The 13,117-nt window shown below is 45.1% G+C and overlaps 1 protein-coding gene across 4 annotated transcripts in view; it reads left to right on the top strand.

Annotated features, from left to right (window-relative positions):
- Sv2b (synaptic vesicle glycoprotein 2B) overlaps positions 1 to 13,117 on the top strand; it is a 153,242-nt gene that overhangs the window by 119,785 nt on the left and 20,340 nt on the right. For all 4 annotated transcript variants that reach the window (XM_026784292.1, XM_026784291.1, XM_005357752.3 and 1 more), the window contains 4 exons: positions 278 to 367; positions 6,193 to 6,303; positions 7,115 to 7,203; positions 10,548 to 10,712. In XM_026784292.1, coding sequence (XP_026640093.1) covers positions 278 to 367; positions 6,193 to 6,303; positions 7,115 to 7,203; positions 10,548 to 10,712 — 455 coding nt within the window. The remainder of the gene's footprint in view (positions 1 to 277; positions 368 to 6,192; positions 6,304 to 7,114; positions 7,204 to 10,547; positions 10,713 to 13,117) is intronic.

Below are 13,117 nucleotides of genomic sequence, written 5' to 3' on the forward strand. Positions count from 1 at the left end.
TTTCACAAGCTGCCCCCCCCACCCGTGTGGCCCTAGTGAGCTCTTTGGTAAATGATAATAACATGTACCATTTACCCCTTGAAGTCACAACCTGGTTGTCTTCCCCACACAGGTTGGGGACTTGCTGTAGGGTGCCATCATTGTCCCCTATGGCTAATGGGTCCATGTCCAATGCTCCAGACCCAGTGCTCTGTTTAGGGGTGTAGGGCTTCCCATCCCAACAAAAAGAAGGCATATGCAGCCATGAACTTTCGTGTCCCTATCTTTGGATTTTCAGATGGGCAAACATGATGAAGCCTGGATGATTCTCAAGCAAGTCCATGACACCAACATGCGGGCTAAGGGGACCCCTGAGAAAGTGTTCACGGTGAGTGTGCTAGCCTGGACCAGCGAGGCACTTTGTCACTGTGTGTTGCATGGAACATCAACTTTGTTGAAAGAAGAGTATTCGTTGAATATTTCTATCATGTTTATACCTGGAAGATCTCTTCATTAGAGTTATTCTTTGTATTTTGCATGTATATATGTGTATTCTTTGTATTTTGCATGTATATATGTGGGGGGGGAGGTGCACATGTATGTATGGCTATGTGGGTACATGTGGAGGCCAGAGGTCAACCTCGGCTGTCTTCCTCGCCACTTTCCACCTTGCTTTGTTTGTTTATTTGTGTCTAAACACAAATGGATCTCGACAAGCAGTTTAGGCTCGACGGTCAGCAAACAACAGTCTCCACCTGATTTTTACCTCCTTAGCACTGGGATGATAAGGGCACACACAGTTTTCTTACTGTGGGCTCTGGGGAGTCACACTCATGTCCTCATGTGTGTGCAACAAACACTCTATTGACTAGCATCTCCTCAGCATCGTCTTCGCACTTTAGTGGCTGTCTTTCTAGATTTTTCCTTAGGTAATGCTATTAGAAAATTTTAACAGAAAGAAAAACTAACTAGGGCAGGCAAGATGGCAAAATGGTTCCATGGGTAGAGGCGCTTGCATACAGCCCGATGACTCGAGTGGAACCCTTGGATCCCACAAGGTGGCGTGAGAAAACTGACTACTGGGAGTTATCCTCTGCTGTTCACATGTATGCATGCACTCATGCACATACGCATGCATGCATGAGCACACACATACATGCACTCACGCACACATATGCATGCATGAACACACACATACACGCACTCATACGCACATATGCATGCATGAACACACACATACACACACTCATATGCACATATGCATGCATGAACACACATACACATGCACTCACACACATGTACGCATGCACGTGCACACATGCATGTGCATGCATTTATACACACATACATGTGCACTCATATACACATATGCATGGATGCACACACACGTACACATGCACTCATACACACACGTACGCATGGATGCACACATACATACATGTGCACTCACACACATATATGCATGAACTCACACACATGCATGCACTCATACACACACATACACGTGCACGCACACACATGTACACATGCATGCACACACATATGCATGAACTCATACACATATACACATGCATGCACTCATACACACATGCATGTACACGCACATACACATGCATGCATACACACATATGCACGCACGCACACACATGCACTCATATACACATATATGCATGCACTCATACACACACATGCATGCATGCACATATGCAAGCATGCACACATACACACACAGAAGTATGGGGCTGGAGAGATGGCTCAGTGGTTAAGAGCAGTTGCTGTTCTTGCAGAGGACTGGGGTTTCATTTCCAGCAACCACATGATAGCTCACTGTAACTTCAGTTGTAGGGGATTAGATCCCTTCTTTTGGCTTCTGTGAGCTCCAGGCATGCGTGTGGTGCACACAGAGACACAGCTGCAGGCAAAAGTCACCCCTGAGACAAAGTGAAAATGAGTGAATTTAGGACTACCTGTATTCCTATGAACAACAGCACACATGAAGATTTGGGTGTTGTATTTGGCAGTGTGCACTATCGTTTTCAGTGCTGCCTCGTAGTCTTCAGAGCCATCGCTTCCCTCCATTAGCCTCTCATAGTCTGTTTAATGGACGATGCCACCATTTTAATGAATGTCAATGCTCAGAGCAGGAACACTGTTTTCAACATGCCCATAATGCCAGAGGTCCATTTGCACTCTTTATTGCCTTGTTTCTATGAATATCGTTGTGATGAATCTTCTCATTCATGTAGCTCCTTTCCTGTCATGCTCTGCAGAAATGAAATTACTGGCTCAACTGATATTGAATTTTTATTATTCGTTTTATTTTTTGAGATTATAATATAATCACACACACCCATCCCCTTTCCTCCCTCCAAACCCTCTCATATAGACTTCTTTGCTCTCTTTCAATTTCATGGCCTTTTTTTTATTAATTATTATTACATACATACAATACATATATATATATTTTTTTTTCTAAATGCTTAGATACAACCTTGAGATGAATTCTCAAGTTACATCTCATTAGAGTGCTGTCACTCTTCAAATCCATAAGTAGCAAGCTGCCCGTCTTTTCCCCACCCTATCACCACTGGCTGTTAGCCTGGGTTTAGGAACCAGGAAGTGGTCATTTCCATGAAGAGGCTCCTTACAGAGAGATCTGTGCATCTGCTTGCCATACTTTGTAGCCAAACACAAGTCTTGCTACAGGCAGCTCTTCACACCTGCACTTAGTAGGTCCATTCAGATCCACTTCCAATCCACTTCCTCCGAGAAGCCCTCCTGCGTGAGCACCCAGCTAACTCCCATCCCCTAACGTCTCCTTGTTAATGTGCTGCTTAAAGCTTTGGATTCCCAGACAGCAGCACGTGGTAGCACACGGGTTCCCTCATGGGAAAGGAAGACAATGTGTCTGTGAAGACAGTTATTACGGAGATTAAACAAAGCACCCAAAACAGTGCCTGCCTTGGAGTATCATAAAATATTAACAGTTATGAAAAATGTTATGACATATATTTTGCATAAATTACCTCATTACAATCTTTATAGAAAACTGCTTAATGGCATGTTGGCCCAGTTCTGATGCTCCTAAATTATTTAAAAATGATAAGCATTTGAATTTACTTTTAATTTAAAATGTTTACAAACACATATATTGTATATATTAGCAACACACCCTTTCTCCTCGCTTCCCTTCTCTCTTCCCTTCCATTACTTCCGTTGGTTCTCCTAGATAGTTTCCCTTGTTCTTTTATGTGACCAATGCCTTCATTACTAAAGTTTATTGCGAAGCACAAACAGCGGAAATACTGCAGATGAAGATGTGAAGGGTTGATGGCCCTCCCAGTCTTCTAACCACACGCTCTCTGTGGACTGTGGTACCCAGGTGGGCTACCGTTGCAGAAGCCAGGCATTAGGGCTTTCTCCTTGTCCATGCCATCATTTCTGCAGTCCTCACCCTGCCCTGTCCCACAGCCTGGGCAAGAACAAGTTCCTGGTACATCCTGGGAGATGTTTCCATCACTTGTTCTGCCTCAGCTCTCCGAATCCAGCTCAGCTTCAGTGGCGTTTGGACCACATCACCTGGTGTGGAGCACAGGTCATCCAGACAACCACCTGCACCAAGCGTTTGTGAATTTAGTGATGTTAATAAAAAGCTGATGATAATGATTTATCACAACTACGGACTCTCCTAAGAGGTGTCATGATAAAAGTTCCTTTCCAACCCACGTCTGTGCATGCGTGCGTGTGTGCATGTGTGTGTGTGTTCTTATGCTTGGTCACCTTTCACACAGAAGCCTCTCCCAGGGCAACCAGACTATGGCTTCTGTAAGAATACTTGTGAAAAACTTGCTTGGCTTCTAAGACTGGCTGTCCTTTGTAGAAAAGCGATCCCACATTCTCACTTGAGAAAGAGCAAAGAGATAAGCTCTGGCACGTTTACAATTAGACTTTTATCTGAACAGAAGAGATTTGTGAGTCTGCAGCTCCAACCCTGAGGTGGTTGGGATGCTGCTGTGGGAGTTTAGGGGAAAGCTTTCCCGGGGAGATGTTGGAGCGTTCTGCTAGTTTCTCTACTCCTTCGAGGAAGTCCAATGACATAAGCAGCAAGCACTCCAACATCTAAAGGTACAAACTAAGCCATTTGCTTCAGGACCACTCTTTATGTCAGGGATGGGAGCACACTGGGAAGAAGGTCCACGGAGAGAAACGCACCGGGCTCTCAGATGCCTGTGCATCTGAGATGGAGTTGTGTCTCACCCCAACACCTATGCTGCTTCCTAGACTGGAGGCCTCATATCTGCTTTTAGTGATTTTTGCCTAATTGGAAAGTGCAATTAAAAGGTTATAGCTCAACGTTCCAAACTGCCTTGTTGGTCATGGGCTTGCTGCAGTGAATAACTAGATAGTCCAAGAAAGAGGAAAGAAGGAAGGAGGACAGAAGGAAAGAAGAGAAGGGGGAAAGAGAAGAAAGATGGAAAGAGGGAAGAAGGAAGCGAAAGAGGAAGGGGAGGGGGAGGAGAAGGGGGAAAGAAGAGGGAGAAAGGGGAAATGAAAGGGGAAGTGGAGGGGAGGGAAGGAAAAAGGGAGAAAGAAACAGAGAGCTAATTGACCTCAGGCAGCTGGGCTGACCTTGGCCGTCAGTAGGTGGTGCACACTCAGCCCACTGGACAGGGCCACCAGCTGGTTCCTGTGTGTCCCCTACGCACTCACAGTGCACTCTGCAGCCTAAGAAGGTCAGCTCTGAATCTGTGAGGCTGAGCGCCCACCCCCAACTGACCCGAGCTTTACAGCTCTGCTATGCTCTCCCATGTGTTCAGGCAGCCACAGCCAGAAGCTTTCCCCTGCAGACAAACCCCTGGGGGGTCAGGACCTTGGAGCATTCTGCTAAGAGCTTGTGTTCTGCAGGAGAAACAGGAACAGAGGCCATATGCTGTTCTCCGTGGCACCAAAGAGAGTGTTCTAATTAATTGTAAATTACAGCACTTGCGCTTCAAATCAACACGCCCACTCTCCAGGACTGGGAACAGGGTGTTATTTCCCAAAGGAGCAAAGCAAAGAAAATTTACACCATAGTGACTACTTTGGTGATTCGGAGTACAATTTATTAAGGGGCTTTCTAACCCGGTGGCACCCTTTCCCTTTGGCCTCCTCCGGCGGTAGCTGGTGCTGTGATTTCAAAGGGGCTATTTGATGATTTGAAGCCCTGTTCCATCTGCTCCCACCGGGTCCTTCTGCTAAGACTCCTATGACACTTGCCCAGTTTCCCGGGCTAACCCCAGAACCAAGAGCATTTTTCAAGGCTGTGCAGCCGGGAGGCCCAGACTGCACAGATGTGATCGTCAGCACATTGTTGAGCAGGCGTCTGGCCATCCTGAAGGTTGCCCAGCTCCATCTGTGTTTCTCTTAGACATCTTCACACTCTCAGTTCATTGGCTGGAGAAAGAGATGGAGAACTCGGATCTGTTTTTTATCTATTCAAATGCTTTCTTAGAGAACAGATAAAACTGCTTCTGAGTTTTTTGAGCACACTCCTCTTCTGGTCCTGTGACTTTGGGGGGAATGTCAGCCTTGTGGATCTGGATAACTCCACTAAAGTGGTTTGCATGGTCAGGAACCTCCTAAGCACTCACTGGGTCTGCAATCCAACGGTCGGTTTAAGGATCATGTTTCTTGAAAGTCTCTGTTTTAGTGAGTGAGGGTTGTTTGTGTGGGGCTTCCCATGTTTTTCATGTCCTTGAGCGGAACACACTTTACCTGACTCCAAAACTCATCTGTACCAAGGAAGCTGCGATGTCATGGCAACCGTGATTCCTCTCATTCTGTTGGGTTTTTCAAACTTCTTAAGTAGCAGCATCTCTCCCCGACACTGTTGCCAGGCTGTATTCCAAACTTCTGTGATGGTTATACCCACTCATATACAAGGGTGAATTTTAAGGCAACACCATCTCAGTCAGTCAACATATTATGATCCCGGTAATAAACATTTCTTAATGTCTTGATTGGCCTGATTTGCCGGGAAAATTCTAGTTCATTTTGCTTGCAGTCAGAATGTGATCTCATGCAAATCTTTGATTAAAAATCATAACTAGGGGGATAGGCAAATGCTTTTTGAATAATAAATAATTCAATAAAGCCAATTGCATTAAAGTAAACATTGAAAAGAAAACAAAGAGAAATGGCATTGAAATAGCCACATCTGTCTTGGTCTTCCAGGTTTCTCACATCAAAACACCCAAGCAGATGGACGAATTCATTGAGATCCAGAGTTCAACCGGCACTTGGTACCAGCGCTGGCTGGTCAGGTTCATGACCATTTTCAAACAGGTACACTCTGTGAACATGCATAAGAGTCTGTTATTTCAGTGGGTGAAGAAGAAAGATGTCATAAGCATCCTTAAACTAAGGCAACATACAGAGAGCAGGCAGCCCCGAGGAAGGTGTCTGCTCCATGCAAGGTCACCTCCAAACTTGCCCTGTGCCTAGAGATGTCAGTGCTTTAAAGTGTGGTGTCTTTGCCTTGCTGTTCTTCCTGGTTTTGACAGCCTAAGCAAGCCTCCTCCTTCCCAGCAACTTCTCTTTAAGTAACCCACAGCAAGGAAGACGTGACAAAAATAAATGACTCTGTGATTTTAAATGATTTGGGGAAGGAACCATAAACAGTGATTCCGTTTTGCCAGGGGTCTTTCAGGCAAAGATTAAGCCAGTTGTTGAGTGGGGTAGCCAGCTAGCTTCTCCTGAGACTCAGTGGGTTCGTGCTTTATGGTAAACAAACATTTAAAGTGTTACTCTGCCCATGGGTTGTGTGGTGGAGGTGGGGTGGGGGGGTGGAACTGACTACTACAGGTTGCTAAATGCTTTGGAACCCAAACTCAGTGTGCTTTTGGTCACATGTACCCAAATCCAATGTTCCTGGGGGAAGGGGGAGGGAAAATTACAGGACTGTTGATGTTTAAGGCTAGCCAGAAAGAAAGAATGGATTTGCCTTGTTATGTAGACAAGGCTTCTTCCTTTAGGAGAGGGTGGGCTGCCCCCTTCTTCTGTGATGTCTTAGTTACTTTATTAGCAAGTCTGAGGGATATGCTCTCTCTGTTGCCAGCCCCTGGCTTTAATTGTCCTTCTTGGGTATGGGTCTTAGGTCTGGGACAACGCCCTGTACTGTGTGATGGGACCCTACAGAATGAACACCCTGATTCTGGCAGTGGTCTGGTTCACCATGGCATTAAGGTAAGTTCCACCTCACGCCGGTCCCTCCGCAGCCTGGTTTGTTAATGGAGGCTTATAAATTGGCCAAGTGCAGTTGGCATCAGAGTGGATGTTTTGGATCACACATCACGAGCAACCCTGTCTAGTGGCTTCTGTGAACAGAGACCTCCCTTAGGCCAACAAAAATCCTCAGAGCAGTCAGGAGGAGGAGGCAGTCCAGCCTCGGGCTAGTCTTGCTGGGATTGCAGAATGCCTGAAGGTTTCCTGTGGACTAAACAAGAGTCTGAAGGAAGGAGAGGCTGACTCTTTGGAGCTTTCTTTTCCGTCCATGCTGAGGTATAACTGGCAAATAGGAAATGTTTAGAGTGTACAACTGAATTCTTCAATATACAAAAGCGTCGTGAAATAATCAAGCTAACGGTAACATGTATCACCTTGATATCATCATCTTCTCCTCTTTTTCTTTTCCCTCCCCACTTAATCCCAATGCTTTGCCCCTTAGCAGAGTTCAAGTAAGCACTGGTTATCGGTTGTGAACTGATTGTTACTGTTAGCTATAATTGTTAATTACTGAGCTTCTGGGTTTTTTAAAAACCAACGGCCCTTTTCTCAGAAACCCCTGAGCCAATATTTCCTTTTGTCTCAGTAGACAGATGGCAGTCTTTTTTCCTGTTACTGACTAAGGAAGTGAGACTGTTCTGTCGGTGGTTTTCACTCACTTGGATTCACCCCCACGCTGAAGATGCCTGTACTTTCCTGAAGCCTGATGTCTGAATAAAGTTTCAGCTCCTTCCCTCCTGTGCCCAATGATACAGAAAAACAAATTACAAAGAGCTGCAAGTGGCTCTGGTCTTAAACTGCAGCCTGGTACCCCAGATAGTTCTTGTCTTCAGACAGCATCATCTTGCTCCCTAGGGGGGCTCTGGAGGGCACTACAGCACATAGAGCTGTTCAGCTGTCTGCACAAAGGGTAGCTGCTACACAGTGCTCAGTTAGCAAGATTGTAAACTTAGATCCGTGAGATTGCTTTGTTCTACAGCCTATGACCCCCTTAACCCCAGAAAAGCAATGGGCTCTAGTGATCTCTTTGATTATGGGGTGAATATGGGCGAATCTAACGTCATTCAGTACCTGGATGGAAGGGATGGACTCAAGCCTGTTTGAATATAGAGGAAGAGTGACCCTTATACGCTCAAGTTTCAACATTTCAGAAGTCAGATATGGTGCGCACTAAGAGCCAACTCAACGGCAATTTAAAAAGTGGGCTTCATTTATATTTATTTATGTTGAATTTAATTTACTTGGACAGGTAATACATTTCAAAAGTTGGAACGTTAGGGAAATCTTGTCTCCACTCCCGCCTCTTCCACCCACTCCCTTCTGCCTCTACTATATAATCATCTTTTATTTCCTGTTTATCACTCCAGTGTTCCCCTTTTTTAAACAAATGTAAGCAAATGCATACAGATACCTATAGATATTTCCAAATGTCTATGTATATATGTGAGTGTTTCCTAAAATGTATGTATATGTAGATTATTTCCTGAGGCCTATGTATATATGTAGATGCTTTCCAAGATCTATGTAGCAATGCAGCCATTTCCCAAGGTCTGTGTATGTATGTAGCTGTTTCCCAAGGTCTGTATATATGTAGATGTTCTCATGATCTGTGGTCTATGTATGTAACTGTTTCCCATGGTCTATGTATGTATGTATCTTCTTTCCCAGGTCTATGTGTATGTATAATGTGCAGATGTTTCTTCTTATTCGAAGGAAAACATTTTGCATTTGCTCATTGTACTCAGTTATATTTTCTGAATATTAATCCACACCAATCAACCAGCGTTTTGTTTGCTTGCTTCCTTCCCTTTTCTCTCCATCTTCTCTCTTTTCTCCTATTCTTTTTGCCTTCCTTGCTTTTCTTTCCTTGTTTTGAGATAGGATCCATGTAGTCCAGACTGACAGGAAATTCACAATGTAGCTGAGAGTGTCCTTGAACTCCTGATTCTCCTGCCTCCACCTCCTAAGTGCTGGAATTACAGGCATGTGCTACCTAACCTGGACTTTCCTTCTTTGCAGTGGAATGATATGTCTGGGTCATACCCCACACTACCCCATCACCCATCATTAACCAAGGCCCCCTTTCTAGATTCTTGGAAGGTGCCAGATTTTTGCTCTTGTAAAGGGTGCCACATGGGGCTGGAGAGATGGCTCAGTGGTTAAGAGCACTGGCTGCTCTTCCAGAGGTTCTGAGTTCAATTCCTAGCAACCACATGGTGGCTCACAGCCATCTATAATGAGACCTGGCGCCCCCTTCTGGCATGCAAGCACACATGGAAGGTATACTGTACACATAATAAATAAATAAATCTTAAAAAAAAAAGAGTGCCACAATGCCTAGTCCTGTGTGCAGGACACCTTACGATGGGACTGTTTTGTCAATGATGAGTGATTCAAGGGTCAAAAGAGATAAAGCCATCAGAAATATTTTTAGACACTAGTAAGCTCTCCCCCATGTGTGTTTTTCTTGACATCAATAGAACAGAGCACCCTTTTTAGTGAGTCTAATGTTTCTATTGCTTTCAGTTGACATTTTAGGGTTTAGGGTATAAACTATAGTATTCCAAAAGAGAGCTATTTTTACAATTCTATATTTCTGTGTTTGTTTCATGTGTAAATGTGGTGTATGAAGGTATGTTTTTATACTGTGTGTGTGTGTGTGCGCGCGTGTGCGTGTGTGTGTGCACGCCAGACATTGAAAGTTGAGTGTCTTCCCAGATTATTCCCACCTCATTCGCTGAGGCAGGATGCCACACAACCTGGATCTTGCTGATTTGTCTGGTCTAGCTAGCCAGCTTGCCCTAGGGATTCCCTGACTGTATCTCTCCAGGGGGGCCATCTTGTCTCCCCAGCCTTTAGGAGCGCAATGATGAGGGCTTTATCCACTGAGCTGTTTGTTCAGAACCCCGTTCCTTTTTCTTTCTCTCATCTGACCAGGCTGGGTAAGAGCTGCTAAGTCCGTGGTGATGAGCATGCTGCCTTGCTCCTCACACTAGGTGGAAAACCTTTAATATGTCCTTTTTTTTAAAACTATAATTCTGGCTTTTTAATTAATATGTTGTAGGTTAAAGAAGGGTCCATCAGTCCATAATTGTTGGTAGTTTTTTTTTTAAATAGCAAATGAGTTTTTAAATCAAATGGATTTCAGAATGCTATTTTCTTTTGCCTCTTAGATGTGTTAATGTGATGGACTTTGTATTTTCAAATAATGAACAGAATTACTACATTAAAGTCATCGATGCAAATTCTGCTGCTGAAGACATGAGCCCTGGGGCTTCTCAGACCTCTTGCCTTCTCTTTTGCAGTTACTATGGCCTGACGGTGTGGTTCCCTGATATGATCCGGTATTTCCAGGATGAAGAATATAAGTCTAAAATGAAGGTGTTTTTCGGTGAGCATGTGCACGGGGCCACCATCAACTTCACGATGGAAAACCAGATCCACCAGCACGGGAAACTTGTGAATGATAAGTAAGTGTGTGGCCACGGGCTTTCCCTGGACCTCAGTGACGGTCCCTGGGGCTTCCCTTGGGAGAGAACATGGGGAAGATGAGAGCCCAATGTGCTAAGGATGAGCTCCAAGGATAAAGTGGTCCTCACACCCATCCTGGCTGCTAGAGACACTACATTTCCCCCATGACTGAATCTGTATTGCACTGACCCCCAAACTCCTCTCATCCCCTGACTATGAGATGACATTTGGTGGCGGGTGGCCAATGTGGCCTTCTTTCCTGAGAACTTGACCCTTTGATGAAAGGGAACGGAAAGTCACATGCCATCATGGTGCCACGTCATTCGCTAGGATGCCCATGCCCTCCTCTGACCATGAACTGTGTTTAGCAAAGCTCCCAGAGAGTGGCTGACAGTCATGTGAGTGACTACGGGCTATACCATTGAATCAGGAAATAAAGGACCCACGGCTTTTAGTGCTGAGGTCTCTGAAACTATCTGTGGCCTGGCCATTGAGCTTTTTCTTTGATTCTGGAAACTTCTCTGGGCAAGGCTATTATGGAACTACCTTGTGTTAGTCTTCAGAAGGTGCGCCGGGATGCTCTGTGGTCAATGGGAGCCTTGGCATCAGGGGAGAAACCAGCGGAGCATCAGAAAGGTTCTGCCTATATCTTTATGAGGATGCTTCCTCAGTCTATCTGATGCATCTCTGTGGTCCTTGAACAAACAAAACAGAGAGCTTAGCCCACTAATTTGCCTCTCTGAGGCTGCCCTCTGGAGGTGAAGTGGTAGAGACAGGCAGGGCATTGGATAAGCTTTCTCTGGGTCATATTGTTCTTCAAGGTGAGTATGGGTCCCTTGAAGTCTGCCTCCTGGAACTGTAGCTAGCAAAGTCCCTGAATTCAGTGGTGTGTGAATGACCATAGAATTATGTCGAATTGTTGGAGATGTCACGGCCTAGACACATCACTGTCAATGCCATAACCTCCGTGTTCATCACAATACAACATTGGCACCATCACCAATCACCGGAGTACATGAATTATCACTGGTCACATAACTTCCCCTCTGAAACCCATTGAGTTTAAAGTATATTCCTTGTCATGGACTGACTTGAAAGAATACCATGCTTCTCATCTTGTGTTATGCTGCCATCTGCTGGTCAAGAAACAACAGTGCTTTTTTTTTCCTTGAAAGCCCCAAGCTGTAACACCTGGGCATCTAACCTTTGTGCCAGTTTCTCACTATGCCCACATGGCTACTCTAAAATTTAGATGACCATGATTTACTTTATTTACTAAAACACACAGAGGAAATGAGTTCTGTATAGAAGGGCCTCGGACTTCCTCCATGTATTGAAGGTCCCACTAAAAGCTAACCCTCACCTCGCTGAGAAACCTATCTCCCATCTGAGTATGTGTTAACTAGGAACTGAGTAATTAATGTGCCTCCAGCTGGGAAGAAGCAGTTTAGCTGGACTGGCTGGTGAAAGGGACAGACTTGGGGAAGGGCACCAGGGAGAGCTACCTGACTCCTGTCTGCCATACTTCAGGGCCCTGGAAACAATGTCCTGATCCCCATCTTTCCTCACTGCACAAGGAAAGTCAGGGCTGTATTCCGAACACTCAGGATTGGACCCGCAGTTGAATGTGTCACCATTCACGCAGGTGATTTGCCAGCGAGGAGCAGAAAGGCAAAGTCAACAGGGCTTTCATTAAAGGTCAGCTGTGGGCAGCTCAGGGTGAATGCATGGCTTGTGAGATTCACCTGTAAATGAGCACTGCAGGAATCAGGGAGAGCAGGGGAGAGAGCAAAACCACACCAGGAGCAGAGGTGGATCTCATGCATCCAAGAAAGGTCCCCATGCTGTCGGGGCCCCCTTTAGGAGCACATACATGGTTTTTAACATGCAGTGTGGCTAATTTCAACCCAGTAAAGTCCCTTATCAATGCCAGCAGTAGGTGGTGAGCCCAGGGACGTGCTGGGATACACTGGGCTGTCAGCCTCACAGCTCACACTTGAAGGTTACAGTTCAGATATGGACCACATATCAGATTATGATCTAAAACTTCTTAGTACAGTATCTAGCTTTATGTGGATCCTGTGTAGTTTTTGTGGGAGTCTTTCTGGATACTTTGTGTTTTGGTTGGGTACTAAAAATAAGATTGCTTTCTCCCAAAAAAAGGTTTGCAGACATTATTGTAAACCGACTCTAAGTTGACCTCTGCAGGCTGTGACACACGTGTGCCTCCACCACACATCACACAACACACTCACACACACACTCACACACACTCACATCACACACACTCACATACACACTCACACACATCACACACACACTCACACACACTCACATACACACATCACAAACACACACATCACACACACTCACACACACACTCACACACACTCACATACACACA

Source organism: Microtus ochrogaster, chromosome 22, assembly GCF_000317375.1.
Source record: "Microtus ochrogaster isolate Prairie Vole_2 chromosome 22, MicOch1.0, whole genome shotgun sequence".
Lineage (NCBI taxonomy): Eukaryota > Metazoa > Chordata > Mammalia > Rodentia > Cricetidae > Microtus > Microtus ochrogaster.